Source organism: Trachurus trachurus (assembly GCF_905171665.1).
Source record: "Trachurus trachurus genome assembly, chromosome: 22".
Classification (NCBI taxonomy): domain Eukaryota; kingdom Metazoa; phylum Chordata; class Actinopteri; order Carangiformes; family Carangidae; genus Trachurus; species Trachurus trachurus.
In genome coordinates this window covers 10,697,942-10,724,842 of record NC_139907.1, presented here as the reverse complement: position 1 = coordinate 10,724,842, position 26,901 = coordinate 10,697,942, and the positions used below count along the sequence as shown (strand labels likewise).

The following is a 26,901-nucleotide window of genomic DNA, read 5'->3' as shown; positions in this document are numbered from 1 at the left end:
CCCCCCTGTCCTCCAACTGCAACCCCAATCAGGGATGGGGAGGGACTGCAACATAAATCACGTCAGGCTGACGGGATAAAAAAAAAACGCATTTGTTTAAAAGCAGCATCACAGCGATTCAGAACAGAGGAGTGAATCTAATCTGATAACAATATGTCAACCATCTATTGCCATTCCCTGTGCATTGCTGCCCCTGTAACCCCCCCATGATGCTGAGAAAATGTGGACACGAATGCAGCAGCAGCAGCAGCAGCAGCAGCAGCGACGGCTGAAGTAGCCCTACTTCATGGCTCCGTCCTTGAAGAAAGAGTAAAGACACAGTAAATCACTGACACGCCGTCTAACACCCTACACTAACTACTGTACAACAGCACAGTAATCACAGCAGAGAAAGTCAGCGCTGACCTCCACTCTTAGGAGGCGGCGCTGTAAGTGTACACTGCAGTTCCACCATTGTCCCGACTCATGAAAAGTTGGGCAAACAATGCACACGGAGATAAAGATGCACAAGGAAAAATATGCAAGCTTATAATCACAATCAGGGATAATTAAAGGGACTGTTCATGCAGCGCTTCCCACAATAACACTGCATCGCTGAATTACCATTTAATTGCATGTTGATACAATCAATGCTGCTTTGACAGTAAGCTCGGCGCTAGCAACGGGGCGAAAAACATCCTGTATTTCTTCTCTTGTAGAGGAAGGACAATGCAAAACAAAACATCTGCCTTCAACAACAACCGACAACAATTCATGCAGAAATGATTGCTGCCATTAAAGCGACACACATGATTAACTATTGTTGAGGTTATAAGCTGAAAATATATATTTTTATAGCTTTTCATGAACCCAGATCCCATTTATTTAAGGTCAGGCTTTTATCATTGAGGGTTATAGGGTTATGCCTACACATCCAGTAATTACCTCTATATATAGTAGTTTTCATCCACCATCCCTATGGCTTCAAATTACCTTCTGATATGAGCGATTCATGGGAAATGAGGCCTGCACGTAATCCATCCTGATTTTATCTCATTGATATGAGGCTTGTACACCTCAGAGGTGCATCTCTCCATGGTGAATGTTCATTTGTGGGCTCAATCAAAAAACTAATGTTGGACAAGACACGTCCCTGCTAAGATTTTATCAGCTGTAAATTCTCCATAAATTATAGTATTTTTATGAAATAATGCAAAGAGAGGAGACAACAGCATACCAAAGAAAGGAATATGTAGGCTGCTGTATCTGCTGCTGCTTCTCATTTAAAGTCTTCAACTAGTCGACAGTGGTTATCAAAAAATGTATCTAAAAAATAAGCCGTTTTAAATATGTTTTTCATAGCAGGATGGTGTTCAACCCTAAAAAAAGAAAAGAAAATTGAAAACCTGTGAATATTTTCTGTGCATGTACCAGAATTGGTCCAGATGTGGAAGATATATGGGTAGTTCAACCTGCACCAGAAGAAAACAAGCATGTGACCGCTGTGTGCATTTAGTTTTGCGTCTTGGAGCGATCTGGGATGTGAAGCGTTAAACCACACTCACTGATAACAGTGGCCGCGGCTGTCGCCAAATTAATCAGGATTACAACTTTAATAACTCAGAGTTCCCAACTTTTAAATGACCATTTTTCTATCAAAGGAAGTCCAGAAATGTACAAAGTGCATTAACTCTTCATAACCTTCATTATCATGTCACACCCAGCCTCTGACATTCCTCCTCGTGACCCCCCAAAAGAAGTGGAGCTTTAATGAAGTCGGGGTCTGCGAATGCCTGAATAGCCCTGGGCTCCCATTTGAATTAAATCTGTTCATCCGTGCCAGTGTGATTTCTCTGTGGTGCCGAGGCAACCAAGGGCCTTCTGAGTCGTGACATTTGTGCCATGGATGGTGGAGCAGACGGGGAGGTGAACACCCATCTGCCTGTATCCCTGACCACTAATTCCAAAACCCAACACAATACACAGGCTCCAGCTGGAAAGACCGAGGTGAGAGGTGAGAGAAAAGCTCGCAGTGTGAGTCAGATGTAATATTCACATGCTTCCCATTGGGACAGGTGAGGAGAAGAACACACACCTCGAGACACACAAACAAACCTGTTTCCGTATCTCAGACTGTCTGATTCTCGAGGCTCAGGTCACACAGTCCTCGGGGTGTACTTTTACTATTACATAATCATCTCTACTTACATCCAGTCCTTGCATGGGGAATAGTATCAGTGTCACACCAAGCTAATTGACACATTAAGGTAATTCGACCCAGACTTAAGTAATTATTGTGTCATCTGTATTCAAAGATGAGAAAAGTGACAGACAGCAGAGACTGGATTTAAGAGGTTTTAGAGTGACGGTAAACCTTATGACTTGCTGGCCTCACCTTCATGTTTATTGGACAGGAAGGAAATTTCAGCGAGAAACTGGAGATGGACATTTCCAAAAATGTTGAAATGTTGAAATACAAAAAGGCTTTAAGTCATGTATGTGCCAGTATGTGGTTTATATCAAAGGTCTGGTGTTATATAAAGTGAGATTTCTGTGTTTATTCATGCCGGTGACAGACAGAGCTGCAGTAATATGGTTTTTCGGATGTTTATCTGTCTTTTCTTTTAGTCCATCTGTTTATCTCTGGCAAAAACTTCTTCAAATTTGGCACAAATATTCACTTGGATTCAAGAAAGAGATGAGTGATTTTAGTGTACAAAAGGTCAAAGGTCAAGGTCATGGTGAGCTCACAAAATGTGGTTTTGGCCTCAAGTCCACAGAGAAATGCACACAGCCTGTATTCAGAAACTAAGACTTTTGAGAAGTCATCAGGACTTCTGTAACTTTGTGATGTCACAACGAAGCAATCTCAGCCAAACTGCACAACTTTCCCCCCAAATCTGCTCTATATTTATTCAACCAGTCAGAAAACTGTTATTATTAGTAGAGCTGCATGGAGAGGAGATGTAACTGCACTGAGATGGTTTTTGGTTTCTGGTCAAATGTTGATGCTTTCATCGGCTTTGTTTTGACTTTTCGGAAACTTTCTATAGGCTCCAATGTCAACCCATCCATCCACCCATGCACCCAAACTTTTTTGCTGCCCTTCCTAAACCGAGCTGTGGTTACAAAACAGGCCGAGGTCGTGGGGTCACGTCCCTGAATCTCCTGCCAGCAGGTGTTGAGGTCGCTGCGTCTGTGGCGAGCGACACCTGTTCCCCATCGCTCACTCACCAAGGTCCCACTGCTTCTGCCATTAGCCGCTGCTGAAACAAGGGCATAGCTCGACAAGCCTCTGGAAAACTGATTGTGAGAAGCACCGGGGAGACGGCTCAAACGACAGGTATTAGCAGAGCAGAGGCTCCTGTGAGTCATTAGCTCAGGTAATAATGGATTGCTTTGTGGGAGGTTCTATTGTGTAATGATGCATATGATGGCATAAGCCCTGGTTTAACGACATATTAGGCCTGTAGTGAATACAATTTAACCGGGGACCCACATAAAATGTGTCATTTGATCAGCAAATGACGTTTAATCCTGCAGATATTCAGATTATCACTTCCTGTGTGTCCTTGTGAGGATTTCAGCAGCTCATTCTCTGCGTGACTCTTTGAAATGTTCAGTCCACATACCTTTCCTGTGTGACGCACGCTAACAGATTTCCTTACATGGTGGCATCGCTGTGGGAGGTTTCCACTGTACAATCAGGTAGATGGTGGTGTAATCCATCCCACACACACCTATACAGTCCAAATGATTATTTTAATCTGAATGAATTTAACACGGAAACACGATAAAGGACTGAGCAAGAGGGGTTTTAATAGAAAATCTACAGCAGCAGCCGTCCTCCAGCGAAATGACTGGAGGTCAGAGTGATGCTGAACACACTAATCCGGTGTCTGTCGTGCTGTGCTTTTACACTGTGAGATGTTTTAAGACGGTTCAACTTATAATGTCAGTTTCCCCGGCGCCTTAAATATGAACTAAAGATGAATATTTAATTCAAAGTTGACTAAAGAGTTGTGAAAATAAAAGGAAAACTAGTAAAATACTTATCTTCTCCATGACTATGAGGGATCTCGGGAGAAATTTAAAATCTCAAACAAATCATGCCTGAGAGTCTGCTGAAACCCATTTCTATAAAAAGTTAATATGATCTATTGTATAAGTAATGAAATACAAATGAAACGCAAAATGCAACACAGAGTTATATGCAAAGTATGTATATTGAGGATATGTAATTGATAACTTATAGGGTAAAGATGATATTATGTATATTATATTAAGTTAGGAAGTATTCAAGTATTAGTCAACGACTCTAAATTCCTACATAAAGTGGATACATGCTTCCTCTATCTCGGATTACGGCGAAGTTGCCAGAACCATCAGCAGCCTCACTCCGACCTACTGGCACATCCACTGGGAGATTCCCGGTGCCATCTGTAATGGCTGGTGGAGCTGGTGATAAGGAAACGGGGTCTTTATCTCAGCCCAATTAGGCAGCTAATTGATTCAATACCAGTCATTTAGAGTTCCTCCAGGCCCGGGATTGAGCACTTCAGCCCTTTGAACAGACGTGAAGTCCCCGGAGGAGAGAAACCAGAGAGGCTGTGTTCGACCGCACCGAGTCTGGAGATTATAATCTGGGCAGAAAGAAACTTCATGAGTTTAAAAATAGAATAGAGCAGCAGTAACTCTGAAAACACCAAAGTGGTCATTGATTATCACCCTCTTGTTTTGTCATATAAAACTAATTAAGTAAAAGTAAAACTAATGAAAATTGACTGTTACAAACTCTCAGAGGTGACAAAAACTAAAAACAAATGTTCAGTTTAAAATGAACTGAAAAAACTTTTTTTTGATTAAATATGATTTGATTACCAAAATAATAGGTGCTAATTAATGTTCATTGATCAACTAAGGGATTATTCTGCTTATTGCTGCAGCTCTAATCATTTCATTGTCCAATCAGTAATATTATAGCTTTACTGGAGCCACACGATGTTTGTATCAATGTGAGGGTTTTTCAGATATTTAATTAACTAATTAATTGATTCTGTGGATTAGTCAAGGCCCACCAGTCTCATTGGATTATTATATTTTAATTGGATTTCCAGGACATGGTTTATAGTCGTGCTGTTTTTCACCTGTTCTGAGATTTGCTGTTTATTCGGCAAATAAACACAATATTTGGAGAAAGTGAAACTTGTACTGTACTATAATTATCAGAAGTGGTAAAAAAAAATCCTTCCAAGAACTGCTAAAATTAAAAAAGGCTGTAAATATTCATTTATTATTGGAAACCTCACTCTCCATATGTGCTGAAGTGCATGTTTGCCTGAAGAAGGATTTTACATTTCTGCATGTTCAGCTGTTTTGCTGGGCGCTCACTAAAAGAGCGTCTTAGTTATGCTAGAAATGAATTTGAATTAATGAACTGAACGTGTACCAGCTCAACACTGGCTTAGTTTTTTTTCCTACTATAATTACAGATCACCAAACCAAAGTCTTTCCCAGGAACTTTCTAGAGAATTTAGAACATAAAAAATCCCTGGGAAATTATTAGGAAACTAAATTTACTACATTATGGTGTAAATTAACAGTGCTGGGAAATGACTAACTAGATTTACACTGACACTGTTTCATATTCAATCTTCAGGTAGGCTACATGTGCTTTATTCAAGTATTCCCAAATCATAGGAATCTTATCATGGAGCCCTGCATTCAAACTTTAAAATTCATCAATGAAGAGGAATAAAAACTGATATACTGTTGTAATACCAGATCCATTTTTTGAAATTTCTTCCAAATCTTTGTGTCATAAAAATCTAAAAAATGACAAATGTAAAAAAGCAGGAACTGTGTTTCAAGTAGCCTACATGTTCTTTGTATTCTCAAATAATAGGAATGCTATCGTGGACTAATTGAAGCTGAATGATTTGTTTTTAGATTGCAAAAATCTATAAAAGGACTAATTAATTAAAAGGACTAATTAAAGTCCATTGCACATTTTAGACACTGAGATGAGGCCACTCTATTTACCCTTTCCATGTGGTGCTAATCTACCACTGCCTCCATCTTCCCACTTCCACTCTTCTAACACTTCCCCTCGACACGGCGACGACGCTGTGAGGAAGAGATTCACTGGAGGTCAGATGCGGGTTGACTGCTAACAAAGACGATGATAAGTTTGACTTTTAAAGCAACACAAAGGCCACGGTCACGAAGCGCACGGACTCGCAGAGATTCATGTGGCCCGTGACCCCGGCAGAGGGAAACGTAATGAGCTGTAAGTTCAGGAGTCGCGTGCTCCAGGTTCGATCACGTTGAAAGAGGCAGACAGACATTATTCATGAGCTGATGAGCCGGAGGATACCGTGTGGAGCTTCACATGATGAAACCACAGGTGGTTCCTGCAGGTCTGATGTGGCTTTTTGATAGTGAAACCAAACCTCAGAGGGAAGCCGCTTTAATATATTATCAATATTTAATCTGTGTAAACTTGTCCTCCACTACATTACACACACACGCTCTTGTTTGTAAAGGCAATCGCTCCGCTGTGCACACACACACACACACTGAGGTTACCTTGATCCAAATTACATTTACATACACCTTAGTCCTATTAGAGATACAGTTTAGTTTGAGCAGCAGTGAACTGTCAGAGTCAGTGACAGAGATGCACTGTCCTGAATTTAAATGCAGCGGTTCCTAAAACTTTTTAACTTGTGGCCCATTAGAGTTAACAAGTGTCTACTGGTCGTGTGTGTTTATGCATTCTTACAGGGCTAAACGTAAGTACATTTTATGGAAATATCACTTTTTGAAGGCTCTTTAACATATATCTGGGTGTTTGTCTTGCCTTCCGGCCCCCAAAATGTGAGGATTGACAAAAAAATTATGTAATTTGAAGGCTCCCTATAGGTTGAAATCCACGTGGTTTTACGAGCTGTTCCCTCAGTTGTCTTCCAGTGATGTAACTAGGATTCAAATTTGCATAACCCCACCCCTACCTGGTACCAGTAGAAGGGGCGGGGCAAGCAGTGGCTCATTTGCATTTAAAGGGACAGGCACTGAAACATGCCGTTCTGAACAGGGCTGTTTTGAGACTATGAAAAGAGCTGTGATCCTTGGGGTATTTTGACCAAAGCATGTCATAGACATGTCTTTAAGACACATGGGAATTATTTTAATTTGTGGAAAGGGGGCATAATATGTCTCCTTTAAAATCAATTTATTTCTACACTTTTATTATCTAACAAGATGGATCAGGTTTTCTGACTTGAACTAAACAATAGTGTGTTGAATTTGAATTGTTTCTTCTATTATTTTAGCATTCAGGTGAATTCAAAGCAGGTGCCTCAATTATACCAATATAGTATAAATATGGTATGTATTTTTAATCTATCTCCCTATGACCCATTGAGGGGACTAAGAGCCAGACCTCAAAGCCTCAGCAGAGTTCCCTGGGATGAACATACAGTAGTGGAGCGTGATACTCTATCGCTCCTCTGATGCAGATAAAATAAGTAAAACCACCAGAGAGAGCTACTACTACTACTGCTGCTACTACTACTGTACCACCACTTTCACAACTAAAGAAGCTTTCAGTGTAAATAGGTGAACACAGACTCTCAGTGGTTGGTGTCAACTGGGACCTCAACATGTTTGTTTCCTCCAACCATTAAAAAAACATCTGAACTGAAGTCTGGTGGACACGATGTCTCAGTAACACCTTGGAGGAACTTCCTGACATCTTCCTGGAACAACCATTCACTAATGGTCACAGATGCTGAATAGATTTTAATAGTTAAAAGTTAAAGGTCAAGGTCACAGTGACCTTAAAAAGGTGGTTTTGGCCTCATAGATGCCATATTTCAATCCACCACCACTACCAGGGTTGAAGTCTCCTATGAGGTTCAGCAGAGTGAATCTCCTCAATAACTTTTTATAGGATTTTTCTCCCAGTAAATTCACACGTGTGTACTGTTACTTCCACTTCTCTCACCTCCTCCACCTCTGCCGGCGCTGGCTTAGCTGCTGCTAGAGGTGCGACTGCAACTAGAGCTGTGCTGCTCCCACCGACTCTGCAGCTGCTACACCAGAGTGACTTTTACAACAACAAACACTGCTGCTGCTGCTGCTCCACACCAACAACACCAACCAGCAGAAGTTACTGCTACTACAGTAGCGTGAGTACATATCGTGTATAGTGTCGACTGCTGTAAATCTCACAGGCGCCGTTCCTGCTGCCACACATCAGAGTGGAAACCAACAACCGATGAAGGAATGAGGCCAGAAGATGGAGGCTGGAGCCATCAGCGAGTGCGTCTGCAGGTTGAGATAATGATGCCGACTGCGAGCAGCACCATGTTCATATTAAATTTTAGGTGAGCACTGTATTTAATTTGTGGCTCAGACTGATTGAAGGCCAATCTAATTTCCTGCAAAGTAATTTTGGTCTTTGCCCATTTACATTTCCCCAAACCCAGTCGTACCCATTTTTACTGAACAGTGGAACGGTGCAATGAAGACATCATCATTTTCTTAACAGTGTGTTTTCAGTAATGTCCATTCAAACTTCATCTGTCTTGGCTGTGCTGCTAATAGAGGACTTCAGAGTTGCTTTGGTTTTAACATCGTTCCGATAATACGACTCACAGCTCATTTGGAGGTAATGAATGTGTGTGTGTGTATGTGTGTGTGTGGTGGAGAAAGGACCTGGCCAAGCTCAAACAATAGCGTGTTAAATGCCCTCAGATGCCACAGGAGCTCAGTGAGAGAGGAGGTGGGGGTGGTGGTGGGGGGGCGACTGGTGGCACATTTCCCCACGCGAGCCATGATTTGAATGGAAAGTGGCAAGGTGGGAGATGGATTACCACAGCAGGGGGAGGTGGGAGGGGGGGTATTAATCCTACAGCCACACACACACACGCTCACACTTCCATCACATACACAGAAACGCCCTCGTGCAGAGCACTTGACATTGGTGCTCCTCCTCAACACACCACCCTCCATGAGCGATGACGATGCCACCGACTGCTTTGTAGCACACTTTTTTTGCAGTGTCATTTGAAGGACCCACACTTCCAAAACTACCCACAACAGCCCACGATTATTCTCTCCTTGGTCCTTTCTTCTTTCTTTTTTAAAAATGTATCAATCACCTCATTCTTTAGTCTATATTATACAGTGCACGTGTGTTCTTCAGACCTTGCTGTGATTAGTTTCAGCCTGAAGAAGAAGAATCATCTTAGCACATCCTTTATTAAGTTCATTATTCTGTTCAATATCCATTAGTTATTACATGATAACATACTAGAAAAATAAGTAACTGGTTGAGTTGAGTGAGTAGATGCTCAGTAGATGACCTTTATCAAGCAAAAACAAAACAAAAACTGTTCAGCATCTCAAATAGAGGAGGCTTTAGTGCTTTTCCTGTTTCCAACTCTAACACTTCAGTGCCAGTTTAGACTATTTAGCCTACAAGCTACAGAATAACATGGTATTTGCGCATTTCTGTGCAAGGTGATTTTTCCTTCTGCCTCGACCCAGAGGTCAGAGGTCAGAGTCAAATACAAAGCAACAGCCCTGCAGGGCACAGTGACTTGACTGAAGGCACTTGAGCAGGACAGATACATGCTGACACACTATCATGAACTCTGATTCTCTGGTTCATGGCTCATCTGTCACTGTGCCATCCTGTATTAACTGTAAGTACAGAATGAAATGCTCTACTGTCTCGTGCAGTAACAAATCAGTGTTTATGATGTCAACTTTGTCCTTGAGCTATTTGTGTCATTGTCGACGCACGATTGATTTAATTTACTAAACTAAAAGTTGAGTAGGTTTTACATCAAACTTTTGTGGCTTAATTGGTGACTCTAAATTGCCTGGACTACCAACTATTAGATTTTTATTTATTTATTTATTTTTTCTGGATCTCCCTCAGTGTCTGTTGTTGCAGTTCCCATCATCTCTGGGTCCATATATTAAAATACATCCACTTCTGTAATGAAATATCAAAGTCAAACCTGTCACCTTGTTTTCCTCTCTTCATTATGTGTTTGTTTATACATGTGGGGACATGAATGTATAGATGCATATGTGAAATGTACTATGATCAGTTATCACCATGGTTCTCACTCTGTGCACAGTGTTCTAGGTTAAAAGATTTAAAAAAGGCATTTAGATGGTTAAATGTCAGGAAATGTTACAATAATATTGACTGATACAGTGAAGAATATAAAAATGTTGCAGTAGATCAATGAAAAATAGGACAATATCAATGACATGGTTGGTTTAAGAGGCATCTGCATTTGTTTCTAATGAGAGTGGTAAACTTGCTCTTGTTGTCTGGTAGCTTTTTATCACTCTTAACATGGGAAAAGCATGTAATCTGTGCGGTGGTTGTGTGCAATTGATGGTAGTCTTTACATGTGTGTGTATGCATATGGGATGTTTTATAATGTGTACTGTATGTATGCACATTGGCCTACTTCATTTGAGGAAATTATGGTCTTCTTCTTCTTATCCTCATAATAAAGAAGCCTAGGACATAACTGTTTATTTTACTGTATATTTTAAACAATATGCATCTGCATGAATAATCATCCTTCATCCACAGACCGAGTTTGACACGTGTTTGAATAAAGCTTAATATCCATCCAGATTCAAACAGAAAATGTCCATTCCCAGTAAAATAAGACAAATAACTGTTTCACACTTTGAATAAAAACTCCACAAGTCTGACACGAACATCAACATGCCTCAGCACCCCAGTCACTTCAATAACATCCCACTCTGTCCTCTACTAATGTAGAAGTGACTCTCATTCTGACTCTGCAGGGTTGTGCTGCAGCAGCAGTAGCAGTAGCAGCAGCAGCAGCGGCTCGCCGGGCCACCTCACCAGAGGTGCTAATGGTATTGACCACTTCAGTATAAGTTAGAGAAGGGCATAGCTGGAGCCGGCAGTAAACAACTCCAGACTGACAGGTCAGGGTGACTGTTGGCTTGATTGCTTTCATTACTCACACACTGTCCAAAGTCAGACCTGCCAGCCTGGGACTTGCTCACATCTCCCAGATTCTGCGATCAGCGTTGTAGCGTACGAGCAAATCTACAAACGTTTGCAATGTGTGATGTAACTGCTGGTAATAAATAAAAAGATGAGTGTACAAATGAGATCTGATGATTATTTTTGTGTTCCTGCTTTGATCATCCATGATAGAGAGATAATAGGTAAAGAAACAAGAGTTACCATTGTGTTTTCTTTAGTTGCAAAGAATCGTTGGTGGAAATGCTGCTCGGAAAAAAATGGAGCAAGGCTGTTGCATATGAAATGGGGAAAAAAACAAAAACAAAACAAAGACTCATAGAATATTCATCAATCCTGCTCCTCCACTAAGGCTTTAATAAGGAGGAAAACAAACCCAATCAGCCCCACATCAGTGCTTATGAACAACAATATAATCGCCACATTATATATGAAAAGTGAGAAATAATCATATCATTCACATCACTGCGATTTCTGCAGCACCTACTGCGGCAATAGGAGTGTGTGTGTGTGTGTGTGTGTGTGTGTAACCCCTCTGCTAAACACTGGCTTGTGTTTTCTCTAATTTCAAATCAAAGCGATTTCATCAGCACGGGCACATTCATAAAAGATGATCCTGCACGGGAAATAATACAGAAAAGCTTTTTCATTACCTCCTCGTCATATATTGATCAAACATTTATTACCCTCGATCAAACATTCATTACCTCCTGCATTTTAAGAATAACTAAGTAGACGTATCTGGTATTACTCACTGTCAACACCGTCTGTGCTTTCATTAGCAGTGCGGTAGTGCTGCTGTCTTTCTAGGATCTGTATGAGCAAAAATCTTGATCATCTACATAATATATGTTCACAGTATAGAGGCTTATACGTGCTGCTTCCTGGAGACAGAAGAAAGGTTTCACTTTCTTTGCCCCGTTAGTGCACGACCCAAACAAAGCAGCTGCTTTGATCTCTGGAGACTAAACCTGGCCATTGGCACGAGTCTTGCTTGACTCCAGCTGTCGTCACCTATCCTCATCTCTCCCTCCATCTGAGCAGATCGCTCTCTTCTTCCACTTCCCCTACACCCATTCTGTCTGTTGCAATCCTGACTCCTTGCTCGCTGCAGCGAATTCAACCGTCCTGCTGCGGAAACCTTGATGGCTTGCAAGAAACGGAGAAGATGTATGAAGAATCGAGGTTGCGCGTTTGCACTATATGTTTTAAACTGTCAGCACGGCGGCACATTTTCATTGGCCTATTATGGAGCAGTTTGGGGACCTGTGGGGAGACACTGTACATACTGTATGTCCTCACTGCGGTAGATTGAAGAGGAAAGAAAGGTTAAAGTGAAGATATAGCCTTGAATTCACTCTCTTCTCCTCTCTTTATAGCAGACAATCACTTTTCTCCACAGTGACCAGTAAATAGAGATTTCTGGGTCATCTGTATCTATAAAATTCAGCCCATCACATTGCAGGATTGTTAACAGAGAGTGCTGCACATGCCAAGGAGACTACATTATTGCTCTATTTTTGGGAATGTCTGAGGGCACTATACAGAGCATAAATTAGACACTCAGTATTCACCCATTCTAGAAGTTGGATGGTAAATTACACACTCTTATTTTGTCCATCAGGAGTGGTTTGGGACAGAAGCTGTCAAACTTTTGCTTAAAGGGATAGTTCAACATTTTGGCAAATTGGCCCATTGCCATAATCGCTATAGTCATAGCAGTAGGTTCATTACCTTTAATTGTAGGTGTAAGCTATTTTCAGTACGGCGGAGCGCAGCAGCTGGCTGCTCAGAGCTACGCTATGGAGGCTAAGGGAATTTCTTGGTTTCCCTCATTAAACTCATCAAATTCAACATCCCAAAACTCCACAGCGCTTTTGTAGACAAGTTGTGACCTGCACAACCACCACGCTATGAGATAATGACGGAACGATACGAAACGGAGCCGTTTTCGAGGTAAATACAGGGTAAATACGGAGACTGCTTGCTGAAAAACTGTCCCTGAACGCAACGCGCATCAGCGGTTTCGTATGAATTTACCTCGAAAACGGCTCCGTTTCGTATCGTTCCGTCATTATCTCATAGCGTGGTGGTTGTGCAGCTCACAACTTGTCTACAAAAGCGCTGTGGAGTTTTGGGATTTTGTATTTGATGAGTTTGATGAGGGAAACCAAGAAATTCCCTTAGCCTCCATAGCGTAGCTCTGAGCAGCCTGCTGCTGCGCTCCGCTGTACTAAAAATAGCTTACACCTACAATTAAAGGTAACGAACCTACTGCTATGACTATAGCAATTATGGCAATGGGCCAATTTGCCAAAATGTTGAACTATCCCTTTAACAGCTGCTGCTGCTGCTGCTGCGGCCACAAGTGGCAATTACAGGATGTAACTTGGCACTAAGTGCATATACTTTTTAAAAAGTTTTTTTGGTGCATGTTTTGCTTTTATTTAGCTTGGACAGTGAAAAGAAACAGGAAGGTCAAGGATGTGGAGAGAGGGGAGAAAATACAGCACGGGGCCGACTTGAACCCATCGCCACTGTGATTAGAACTATAAGCCTATGCCACATGAGCCACTGGAGGGTGCACCCAATACTTTCTGTGATTGGCTGCACTGCAACATTGGAGTCAGCCCTATAAACACACATGTCACTGACTGAGTAATGAAGTTGCACCATTAGTCGGCCAGCTAGGGTTTTGGACTTTCTCAATTGTTTGTAACTCATTAAAAAGATCTGGGCAACAAGTGGTGTTAGAAATTTAGTGACTGTGACTTCACGACTTCTCAGGACTTAAAAGAGGTTACAATAAAAAATAAAAGTTATGAGAACTGTTCGCATCTGTTATGAAAGTGACTTTGTGTTAAGCTCAGAGTCACATGTCAAGCTTTCAAGTGTGCACACTTTTAAATGTGAGCATATCTATATCTGTTGACTTTATATTTCAAATTTCAAGCATCTAATTTAACAGAATATGTTTAAATTCAGGGTTTAGTGGTATTAAACGCAGCCAAAATGAGATGTGTGACAGGCAGCTTGTCAGTGTGTGTGGGTTAAACCTGTGCCAACACATAGAGGGAATAAAAAACAAAACAAAACAAAAAACAAGGAACATCATAGAGCAGCGGAGGAGTGTTTGGAGTGATGCAGCCATCACTCATAAAGACCTGCATAGTAACTGCTCTTCATCATGACTCTGACTCTCAGAACCCAGGGAGCCGGCACCACTCAGACAGCGCTGCCAGACCCAATAACGTAAACATAATGAGCTGAAGTGTTTGGAGGCAACAGCCAAGTGTGAGATTCTGCACCCTCCGCACCAGCTTGTGAGCCTCTCCCATCCCCTGGCCCTGAGCGAGGTTAGATAACACTGCATTAGATAACGGAGCGCGAATCTTAAAAAAAAAAAAAAAAAAAAGCCTGTTGGCTTCTTTCAGCAGACATTACCGACAACGAGCTGGAAACAAGACGACAAACAAAACTTATGATAAAAACTTGCTTTGATTTGGATTCTTCTACGTCCTATTTTTATTTTTATTTTTATTTTTATATTCACCTTGCTGCAAAAGTAAAGCGCCCTAAAGACGGGCTTGTTGTGCAGAGGAATACGAGCTTGCAGTGAGTGATATTACCCCTGCCGGAGAATACACAACCCCAATATGAGCTGCACCACCCGGTCCTATCAGGCGTTTAGGGTCATGAAGCAGGACTTCATACAAACTGGGGAACGCTCCTGTGAGTCACACTGTGTAACAATGAAGAAAAAAAAACAATAATTTGCTTGAATTTTTCACCCCAGCAGGCATGTGTATGTAAAAAACATATACAACAGCTACTAGACTGTGTGTTTAGGTTAAACGTGTCTTATCATAATAATGGCTACTTGTTCTGCGGGGATGGTAAACGGTAACAGCTCCCAGACTCGCTGTTCTCTATGCAGATGATGACACTGTCTGGGGAGACTGTCGGTATAACGGGAATGATTTGGCATGAGTTTTAGGCATGAGTTTTAGTTATATGAAAGCTTGTGTGTGTGTGTGAGTGTGTGTGTGTGTGTGTGTGTATGAGAGAGAGAGAGAGAGGGAGAGAGGGAGAGAGAGAGAGAGAGAGAGAGAGAGGGTTCTCAGGTGCACAGTGGTGTGAAAGCAAAGGGTCGCAGCAGCAGCGGGTGAACAGGGCACATATTAGGGCTCCCGGAGTGAAAGTTCAGGTAACAGAAGTGGACAGAGAGGAGACAAAGACGCCTGGGGAGAGACGGAGGCTACAAACAGTGAGAGAAAAGACACTGACAAAGTGTGAGAGCGAGAGACAGAGAGAGAGAGAGAGAGAGAGAGAGAGAGAGAGAGAGAGAGCGATAAAAGACAAAGAAATAGGTTCAGTACTGCACCTTTCTGCAGACTCATGTCTACCATGCGAGGCTCGGCCAGCTCCAGGAAGAAGTTCTTGTTTTTCTCATACTCCTCATCGTCAATAATTTTCACGTGAATAAGTTTGCTGCAAGAGGGAGAATAATAGGAGGGGAGGAGAAAGAGAGGAAGGGGTGTGAAAGGAAAAAGAGAGGGGGAGGAAGAGGGAGAGAGAAGAAGAAGAGAATGGTTAATTTGCAATGGAGGGATTCAGGAAGAGCAACTGTAAGTAGGATTAATTATCAGCATGGAAGAAAGGTTAGGAGGTGAGAGGTCAGCGTGCTGTGGACCGGCTGGACTCGACACACTGGCTGTCGCGGGATGTCATGACAACTACATTCATCACGCCGTCAGGTAGAAGTGGAACGGAAGGGGGCAAAAAGTGCGCCACAGCGGGGAGCGGATAAAACTACACAACGAAGTGAAAACAGCAGCTTGTAATCAATCAGGGTGTAAAACGTGTGAACGGACACTTCACAAGGGTAGAAAAAGGTGAGTGAACGACAACTGAGAGAAACTGTCGCTATCAAAATCGATTTTTACGGCCGGATGATTCAGTCAGAACATTTTCAATGAGGCGGCGGGATGGACGCCACGTGGAGCGACGTCTCCTCTCCAGGCGGAGACGAGGCCTCGACTTATTGCTGAGTTTATTGCTCCGGTTTGAGGAGAACAACCCTTTAATGAAGTCAAATGTCTGGAGGGGTGAGGCTCTTTCTCAGGAAAAAGAGCCGTGTCTGACATCATCACACAGAAAAACAGCTCAATATGGCACCTCGGCCCCAGCGGCGTTCTCGCCACTGATCGCCCTAATTGATCTTTTTTAAAGAGTTATTGACGAGTGCAGGCAGTTAAGTGGTCAGTAGGTACCCAGATGTCTCCGCGCCTCCTCGCCACATCACAGTGGGGAACTCCTCCAGGAGCAGCTCTGTTTCTGTGAATTCAATCGCAGCTCGTGCAGACGCATCACCGCACCACCTGCACATCGCGCTCGCATCACGCCGGGCCTTGATGCTGGAGAGCGGAAACAAAACCGACAGCGCTGCAGACGAGTCATGACACTCGCTGCATCCGCTCTCTTAGGCCTCACAAAGCATTCACTGCGAGCGGCAGACAAGTCAACAATAGTCGACAGCGGCGCAGCTAGCCCTGAAATAGGAATGACATACTTTATTATGAGTCTGACATCTCATGGGAAGACACTTCATCCAAGCAAAAATACAATTTTTTACGCATGTTATTTGGGAGAGCGTTAGGAAAGCAGGGGTTCGGGCTAATAAGATAAGTGGCACAGCAGCATTCATTATGGATAGCTGCTCATGTATCATGTATCGAGTCAAAAAGCAGCTCGTTCCCTGACATCCCGCTGATGTACTTCTTGCACCGTGACATATAGCGCAGCTCGCGTCAATCAAAGCCCTGACACGCGCTTTTGCACGCTCATAGGAAAGCACAAATTGTCTCTCACACACCCACACAAACACAGATATTTATACACGCAGACTCTCACACTGCATATATGGTATATAAAACTATTAATCCGTCATCTCCAGAGGAATTAAAATGTATATACATACTATGTATTACTATAGTATATATAATTCTCCCTCCCTATATGTGGTTGAATGTGAATCCTGCTCACTGAAGGGGAGACTGCTATCTAAGATCCTCTTACAATACACACAGCAGAACAATCCATCTCTCTTTCTCTCACTTCACGTCCCACCGGCAGGGCTTTCCTCAGATTGCTGGACGAGATGTCTGCAGTGCTGCCGCCTGGAAAAGTACCTCAGCTTTTCATCAGGAATGAGAAGAGGAAACACTGAATCTAATGGACAAATGGGATCTGACACACACACATACACACACACAAAGCCTAGTTGTAGTCTGGAATTGGTTTTACATGACATGCATGTAAAGGCACGGAGAACCTGCACATGCAGCCTGTGTGACCATGTACAAAACATGCAAAACACAGGTGAACACTCAGCAGCCTGGCTGACTGACACGCTATTGTGCTCGATAGAAAAAACGTATATGCTTGACCCCTGTTCATTCCCGTTTCAATATGAGGAGTTGAGAATATCACTGGGCCTCAGATTTTATGGTTTGATTAAGAACTTCACTTTAGGGTGGCACAGTGGCGCAGTGGTTTGCACCGTCCACCCACAGCGAAAAGGTTCTGAGTTCAAACTTGCCACCTGGCCTCCGGGCCTTCCCGTGTGGAGTTTGCATGTCTCCATGTTCTCGTGCTGCAGCTTCCTCCCACAATCTGAAGACATGAAGCTGTATGTTTAATGAATGAATGACATGACTGAACATTCATTTTAGACTTACAGTATGTATCAAATAAGCATAAAACTGATATTCGTATTTCGTCCTCTTTAAACTAACATTTCTGTGTCAGTCTGGGGGAGAACATCAAACTATAAACATGCACTGTGACATTCACAAGTTAAAGTTAATAGTTAAATGAAAACAATGAGCGGAAATATGCTAAAATGCTTCATAGAGCTAGAGGGAAGTACAGAGAGCAATAAATCTCTGTGAGTATGTCACTGACACATTATACATAATTATTTCATCAATTGTTAATATAAAAATATTGATGGAAGCTGCTTTAGAACGAGACTTTAAGATTGTGTAATAAAGCAGGACACAGCTTCAGGCCTTTATCATATCAATTAATATTCCCTTCTGGTTTTGCAGATGAGAGGGCATCCGGCTTCTTGGAAACTTAATCTAGTGATAATAATGATAATGATAATTAGCATTATTATAAAATAATGATCAGCTGACAACTACTGATAATAAATGAACATTTTTGAAAAGTCCGGTGTCATTTAGGTCCAATTAGATTTGATTCTCTGCTGGAGTTTGTTTAGGTCACCCTAATTAGACAAGGGACTGATGGAAGTCAATAAAAAACAATCATGTAGTAATCAACAGCCATGTTAGCATCATGGGAACATTTGAGCAGCTGCGCATTGTATCACACCTTTGTGTCTTATTTCACTGGAGCTTGACGAAACAAATTAACGTATTGGTGTACCTGCAATTAGCTCACAGGATACACAGCAAATTAATGGAGCAAATTTGACAGAGAAGTTTGATTTACTTTACATTCGCGTGGTCGTGGATGTGTGTTAGAATGAAAACACAGAACCGTGCAGAGATCAGTTTATCAGATGTGTCTGATGAGTGTGAATGCAAAAACACTCAGTTATACTGTATATAGTTATATTCCCACATGGCATTAAAGCAACCACAAACTTCATATTTAAAGAAAAGGAAGATACTGTGATAGTAGCTGTAACATCAAGGGAGAAAGATGGGGAAAGAAAATCCTCCTCATACACTCAGAGAGCAGGAGTTGTACTGTATTTGTGAAGTACAGTTATACATATAAAGCTGACTCCTTTTCATGACACACACCAACAACTGCTAAGAGCTACACAAAGAGACACACCCTCGCTTTGTGGCCACTCACACACCGGCCACAACCGCACACTCACAACCACACACATGGAGCAATGAGCAGGGAGCATTAAGCAAAATTTGCATTTGATTGTGACAATTATCAATAATTCACCCATCTATCCCAACATCTGGCACCAGCTACTGTGGAAAGCTGCAAAACGCCGTTTGCAACGTGTGTGTGTGCGTGTGTGTGTGTGTGTGTGTGTGTGATGATATAATCAAACACCTGCTGTGCACACAGCAGAAATCAGAGTGTGGTGTTTACAGGGACTGTCCTGCTGCTGGTGCAGTGAATGGTGGTGAATTATGAATGGTTTTACTGTGGTGAGTTAACAGAGAAAGTGTAACAGTGCTCACATACAGTAAATCCACACACACATTGTTGCGTTGTTTACAGTGTGTTGATCAACATCTTTTTACTGTTGCGTTCAGTTGAGAGTGTGAAATATTTTCAGGGGCCACAGTAAAATTAAAAAGACAGAAAAAGGGTCAAAAGGTCAAAGTAATGAAGTAATGGAGCTAAAAACATTAGTGTCATCAGTCTGTTGTGTTAGCCAAGTTGGTATCACTTCATGGTAATGATTCTGCAGACAGAAGACAGGTATAATATGGCTGTGTTATATCTTAACACTACACATAAGCATCAATTATGTGCTGCTAAAATGTACTAAATATATACCCAATATGTCAAAAACACTAACTGTTAAGTGTACTGAGATAAAAATAAACTCCTGAAGTGACCATTTTTATCTTGAGAGAAGGAAGAGAGTGGGTGGTGATGATGCTAGTGGTTGTACAGTAGCTGCAGTCTGTTGCACCTTTGATGATGTTGGACAATAAATAAGCATGTGGTGCCGGGTGCTCGCAGAAAACAGTGGATCTAGAAACCAACTGTGATAGGTACAGTAACAACATTTTAAGAATAGATCTTATTGATTACACACACAAAAAGTGTGAATCCCTTCCGGTCACTTTGCCCAAAACCGACTGGAAAGGGACTGGCGATTTTAAATCAGGCAAAACTGAGAAGTGAAAGGAACAGTTTGACATTGAAAAATAAATAAACATCTTTGCCTTCTTGCACAGTTAAGCACTGAGATTGATGTGACTTTCATATATTCAGATTAAGTGCAGCAGTGGCATGTATCTTTGCATAACGCAAAGTGTCCAAAGCATAAAAATAACTTGTTTCATCTTCTTTGTTTGATCCAAAGAAGAACAGAAACATTAAACTGATCTTAATGTGGGTTTTCAATTCAGTTCCATTTAATTTTTATCGTGGCAATTCAATATGCATTATCTCAAGGTACTTTACAGGATGAGGTCAAAATCTAACTTTATTACAAAGAGAAAGCCAACAGTTCCCACAGAGAGCAACACTTCCAGGCTTCCTGGTTTAATGCTAAGCTATGCTATCCATTAACTGTTGCGAAGAAGATTTTGGATGCCCCTGTTTCTCCCCTCAGAAAAGTATATTTGCTTTGAAGAGTAATGTTACCATGAGCCCATAAAACCACATTATGAAATTCAACACAATAAGCTGATATAAAAGTTGAAACCTCACTCTACCGTTACATAAACAGACAACTGAAAAAAACCCCATTGAAGCCAACCTGCGAGAAAGTAGAAAGTAAAGTACAATAAAGTCGTCTTACAAGTGTTGTCGTCTGTTGAACTGAATTACACTAATGTGTCAAAATTAACGTGGTAATGATTTATTGATGCCAACATGCGAGACATGGCGCTCTCGGTGAGGAAAGTGCCACTGGGTAATGACAGGCGATTAGAGGGTTCACACCTCCGCTGCACTGGGCCGCCCTCGGCCAGCGGCGGCCTCTCGTCTCCCTCACATCCAGAGCAAACGGAGGAGGGTGATGCAGTGATGAAAACAGTGAAGTGAGTGAGACATCAGAGCGGAGGTGGAGGTGGAGATGGAGAGGCATGATGCAGATGATCTTTCTCCCTCCGCTCGCTCTGTGGGCCAAAAAAAACCAACCAAACTGCGGCTGAAATTTGCAGGAGCTGCCCGCCTCCTCTCCACTTCCCCTCGTCGCCGCCTCCTCTTCGACAGCACGTTTCACTGTTTTTAGTCTCCTCTCTGGCTCTTTCGCTCCACAAACACTAAATAATATAGAGTGAAACCACAGCGCTGGTGTAACACATCAGCTGGAGTGAGACGTGTGATATCTCAGTCTCCACTTACACTTTTGTCTCGTCTGCTGGTGCACCCTGACCCTAAAAATGGCTCCGCTTTTACTCTGCTCAGTCTGAGGATTTTCACAAAAACTGGATACTTTGACACCCCAGGGTGGAGAAGGAACATCCGCTAAAAATGCTGCAATTAAATACGACCTTTCTTTTCTTTCTCTCTCTGGTCCCTCTGTATAAAACACCTGCTGCTGCCGACCCGGGGCCCTGGACTCTCTGTGTTGAACTAAACACAACCTTTCCAAATTCTCTTGAAACTTCCCTCTGCCTACCATTTCTGCCCTAAATCTACTGAGTGCTTTTCAGTCGCTTTTTGCCCTCACGCAAGACTGCATTTAACCACTGCTAAAGCACACGTGGAGGGGCTGAAGCGTGGTTTTTAAACAGCACACATTACTTCTACTTCACCGACGCGTGGAGGCTTCGATGGCGACAGGATTTTAGGAGGGGATTCTGTTCCTAAAAAGTTTGAGCGGAAAAATCTGATCTGCAGCTCCTGTGGTGTTAAACAACTGGAACAGAGGGACAAGGAATTAATTATTGATAAGAAAACATGACATGAAACAATGGCCGGCGTGATTAAAAACAAAACAAAACAAAAAAAGCCCCCAAAAAACAGCTGTTACAGTTCTTTAAGATCATTGGAACGCCTCCACTCAAAATCCCAAACACAGTCAAGCCAATAAAGAGGACAAGGAGGGGAAAAAAGCCCCCAGTGCCTCGTGGGAAATCAGTGCCTTAATTAAGCAGGCCTGGTTTCTGTCACCAAGTGCAGGGATTATGGGCCTCGCTCATTATAGTCCTGATTATTGCTTTACCCCAGCAATCACAGAAAAAAAGCCAGTAAACACATTTGTCAATGATTTCTTGTCAATCTGATGACAAATTCACATCAGATTTAATATTCCACACCCACAAGGCCCCACACCCCCTCCTCCCCCGTCCTCATCCTCATCTCCTCTCTCTCTCTCTCAGTGTCGACTTTATTTCTTTTCATCCAGAGAGGCAAACAAATCACAGCATACTTGACCGACTAACAAAGAGCTGAAAGTTTTATAAACAAGGAAGTAAAATCCCTTCTCTTGAAATGGCGTCTGTGCAGCTGACGTCGTCGGACATCAATATTACATAAGCCAAACAGAAAATGAGGCACGCAATCACACAAAACTCTCCACTTGGCGACTTGCAAATTTCGCCGGCCACAGCCCGAGCCAGATGCAGCGGCGGCTGTAATTGCGAGTTGTTTAAGGGGGAGAAGCGCGAGAGTTGTGTGAGTGCGGCGGTGCCAGATGCCGTTTGAATAATGCATGTCAGCCAAAGCGAGTCTCAGTTTGGACACTGGATCCAGAAGGAAGAGAAGTATGCACCGTGTTTCCCAAAAAAAATCTACCAATATACAAGATGCAATGCAAGTGTCGCTTATTATGTTCAATCACACTGAGGCGACGGGATGGCCTTGTGCTGAAAGAGACAGTCATTCATCCAGAGGACCCAAATTCAAGCCCCCATTTTGGCAACTGTCCTCCCTGGTGAAGTGTCCCTGAGCAGCTCGTGAAGGGTGCGATCACATTGGAAGCAATTTTAGAAGCAGGTTTTAGAGAGAGAGATTGATTCTTGCGCTGCTTTTGCACCCACAGCCTGAACAAAGGGCTCAACACACAACGCACAATCACTGTTGTTTTGTCTCCTCTGTCCAATCAGATCAGGCGACAGATGGGACTTGTACAATGATTTAGAAACAATTACAAAATAGAAGGCAGATGAGGCAGAGTTGCTGTTAATGACGATTCCTCGGTGGCATTAACATTAATTTACCCATGCACACAACAAAACATTCACTCAACAAAGAGTTGGTTTGATCTGAAAGCAAAACAGCAGGCACATAGTTCATTTACTTTCTTTTTAATGTTATAATTATACATGTGTGATGTTTACTGTGCAACACTACAAACTGGAAGAGTTAACATGAAGATTATTCAATATCCTAATGTTCAGAGCATAATTTCTCATTTACGTCACTCTCAAAAGGTCCAGGGTAGAAAAAAAGCTACTAAACTAAACTTCGGCCGAAGTCTCAACATCAATATGAAAGAATATATTTTACGTAATTGATTATTATGTCACTGTAGTTATGTTGAGTCTTTATTGTTTTTCTAAAATAATGAAGTCACTATAGAAGCAATTTTTTATATCATTATATTATGATATTAAAATATTAAGCCAGGATTGAAAGAATTAACTGAACAAGAAATTCATTAATCACTCCAGACAAACATTATGACAATTTATGGAAAATTTTCTTGTTTCAGTTTCTTTTTCTCGATTTTGATTGTAAATGTGGATTCTGGCAAATCAAATCAATAGAAGAAAATTGTGTTTTTTTGGTTTTTTTGGGGGAGGGGGGTGTTAGGAGGACTGGTTAAAACCTTAAAGATGAATAACATTTGTATCAAATTTGTTTGGGATTGTAGAAAATTACAGTTCTTTCATTGGAGGAAACTATCCACCACCAAACCAGCAAACATGCTTGTTTGTCTTACTACATACAGTAATTAGAGTAGTAATACGAGGGGACGACCTGGGGGACACTGGGCTGAATGGTCAGACAGAATGAGTAATATAAACTGTGCTCTGGGAAACTGTGATTGGCATTTTTGACTGTTTTCGGACTCATTAACAGATAATGAAAATAATCATTAGATGCAGCAGCACTGAGCTCCAGTCTGGATTCATTCCCTCCTCTGTGCCGCTGACCTTGGCTCCATTCTGCCTGCTTTGGCTGCAAAAAAAAAAAAAAAAAAACTGCCATAAATACTGTGTATTGGCTTCAAAGCAGCCAGTTAGAAACCAATGGTTGGTGTCACATTCGCTGCATCCACTATTATTTACTGTGACAAAAAAAAAAAAAGCTCAGCCTTCAGCCTGAGCGTTCGACCCCTAAATCGCTATAAGCTCAAGGGACACAGAGCTGCTGTTGACACCGGAGGAAGGGTGAGAGGTCAAAGCAACAGACTGATCAATAAAATGTTATATGACTCTACAATATCAGTTAGAGGACATGTTGGACGTCTCATCAGCGGGAGACACACACACACACACACACAAACATGCAGATACAACAGAAGCAGATGGAAAGGTGAAGCCTCGCAGTGAAGTGTGTGCTCCTCTCGCTGGCGACGTGTAGCTCATGATGAGAGCTCGCAGCGAGAGCAGCGCCAGGTTTATTAATACCACCGCAAAGAGGAATCATGGGTAGTCACGAAGCTGGACACGGAGTCGCATTATCTGAATTCCACGGCGGGTCTGCAGCTGTCCCTCCTCAGCCCCTCTCACCTTCTTCAACGCTGCCTCTCGGTCTCACACAACCTGCGTGCACGGTGCGTCTACGTGGGAACAGTAAATCTCTCCTTTGACTTACCTAGTGGGCAGCTGGTCAGGTTACAGACCGGGAGGGGAGGAAGAAGCGGTGTGTGTGTGATTGAATGTACCCTCACTGACAAGACACCACTGTGATCCCATGGATCTCTCACATTCTCAATCCCAAGACTGAAATGTCTAATGCACCCGACCCTGCTCCCATTTGCTGCCCTTGCTCTCACTAGTTGTCATGGATACAAAACCTCCTTTTCACCAGCTCTTTTCCAGCTCTTTCCTAAATGCGACACATGACACACGACCACTTTCCGTAAAACTTTAAACCGTTTCCATTCATTTGCATTCATACGGCTACACAGAGCTAAGCAGCACAATGAAACTGTCCCTACAGGGAATAAAGAGTCCTAACAGGTTTACCTCAGTCTGCTGACACACAGTGTACTACTTCATCTGTGTGACACTCTGACACACACACACACACACACACACAACAAACCCTCAGCAGCTGATGCACTCTGCAGGTGGAGGGAGGGGCGACCAGGCACAGCTCGCTCCCCATGTCCCATCAGATTACACACTGTTATTCTATGCAGCTCTTAAACCCATTGTCTAAAGACGCCAATAACATCAGAGAAAGGCCACATATGCCACCTTTGTGCCGCAACTGTAACTCACCCCCTTTTTACAACAGGGACGTCTCTTTCACTCCACAGATGAATAACACAGTTAACAACAAAGGGGTGCTGAGGATAAAGCCCCCTCTGCAGAGGAGCTGTCACCAGCAATGACACAGTGCACATCCATGTAATGCTTCCATAAAACCACAGTTAACAGTGAGCTCAACACCCAACTGCTTCACTGTGTATCTGTGTCCTGACCCAACAAAAAACTATGAATTGATTGACATGGAATTAATCAACAATTTTGATATTCATGTAACCACAGAAGTCATTTATCAAGCACTGATTCAATAAAGCTAGGTTAGCAAAAATGAGGATTTGCTGCTTCTTCCTTCGATATGGCATCTTAGCTTCTAGGAAGTTGTTATGAGTCTTTTTCATTATTTTACGTCCAACTAAATTAGACCTAAAAGCTCAATTGATGATGAAAAGGTGCTTTCTGTAGTTGTGCACCATGGAGCAGTGTTTACATGTGTGGGTTTCTGTTTTTCTCTTGTCCTGAGCGCACAAGAGGATTCACGTGCACATGAACACAAGAATGAAATGCACATTCCTGCCAATGGTTTGACTTCACTCCTCCAAATGATCGGTGGGTAGAAGGCGTCAAAGTGCAGCAATAACAAAAAGGTGAAGAAGCAGGAGACTGAGAGCGAGTAAAGATGGAAATAAAATAAGCTTAAGTGAGGAGAAAAATGTATTAAGCACCTCAATGGTACGCACAGTTCATTTTAGTGAGAAAAGTTTGTTTCTTTTGAGATAACTTGTGCATCTTTCATTTAGGTTTTTAATAAAAAGAAATAAATAAAAATATATTTTAGGTAAAATATGCACCAGAAAATATAATGAACTTTCTAAATAGCTTATTAAATTAAAAATTACACATGTTTGGTATGGCAGTAAGTGAATTATCTATCTATCTAAGTAAAGTTTGGTAACTTACTTACTTAGTTACTTAACCATTGCATACAGTTGCATGCAATGGTTGCATTTCTACCACCAATGTGCGATTCCCCAACATCAAATCTTGAATTCATCACCTGATCCTTTTGTAGCCAACACCTCCCATCTAAAATGAAGACGGCCGAAAGACGAAATAACAATTGTTTTGCATAACAATTCAAACAAAAAGGCCAGAGCAAGTTTGAACAGACAAACCATGAATACTAAAGACAGGAGAGATGTTATTGGGAATGAAATGTACTTTCTGGAGGCGAAAGACCTGATCTAAACAGAGGCTTGGCTCGGGGAGGAGGAGCGGCGTTTGGCTGGTTTCACTTGTCATGCAGCCTTGCAACAGTGTCTCCATAAAAACCTGCTGACTGCCAGCGCAGAAGGAGACAAAGACAAAAGGAGAAGATGAAAACAGGGGGAGGACACTCAAAGGTAAGGCAGAGGACGGGGCAGCAATTGAAAACACAGACAGCCATGCTCCATATTTTCTGAGCCAAGAGCAAGGCGAGATGGAGGATGAGAGGGGGGGAGGCGGGAGCTATATTTTTTGGATGTTTGGAGCGAGCCCAAAGGTCCTCCTCTACAAGGACACAATGCAATAAAACACTCAAAGATGAAGTGTCTGATAGGGGCCGACAAGGGAGGGAGAGGAGGAAGAGAGGGAAGGAAGAGAGGATGCAGTCAGGCCTCCAAAATGAAAGCTGGAGCAGCACCATGGTGGGGGGTGGCGGAGATGGTTGGGTGGAGGGCAAGAAAAGCACAAGGGCTA

At 42.3% G+C, this 26,901-nt stretch overlaps 1 protein-coding gene across 1 annotated transcript in view; it reads right to left on the bottom strand.

Annotated features, from left to right (window-relative positions):
* Positions 1-26,901, bottom strand: part of slc8a3 (solute carrier family 8 member 3) — a 122,681-nt gene that overhangs the window by 22,928 nt on the left and 72,852 nt on the right. The window contains exon 3 of the mRNA XM_083997782.1: positions 15,420-15,526. Within this exon, the coding sequence (XP_083853908.1) occupies positions 15,420-15,526 (107 nt within the window). The remainder of the gene's footprint in view (positions 1-15,419; positions 15,527-26,901) is intronic.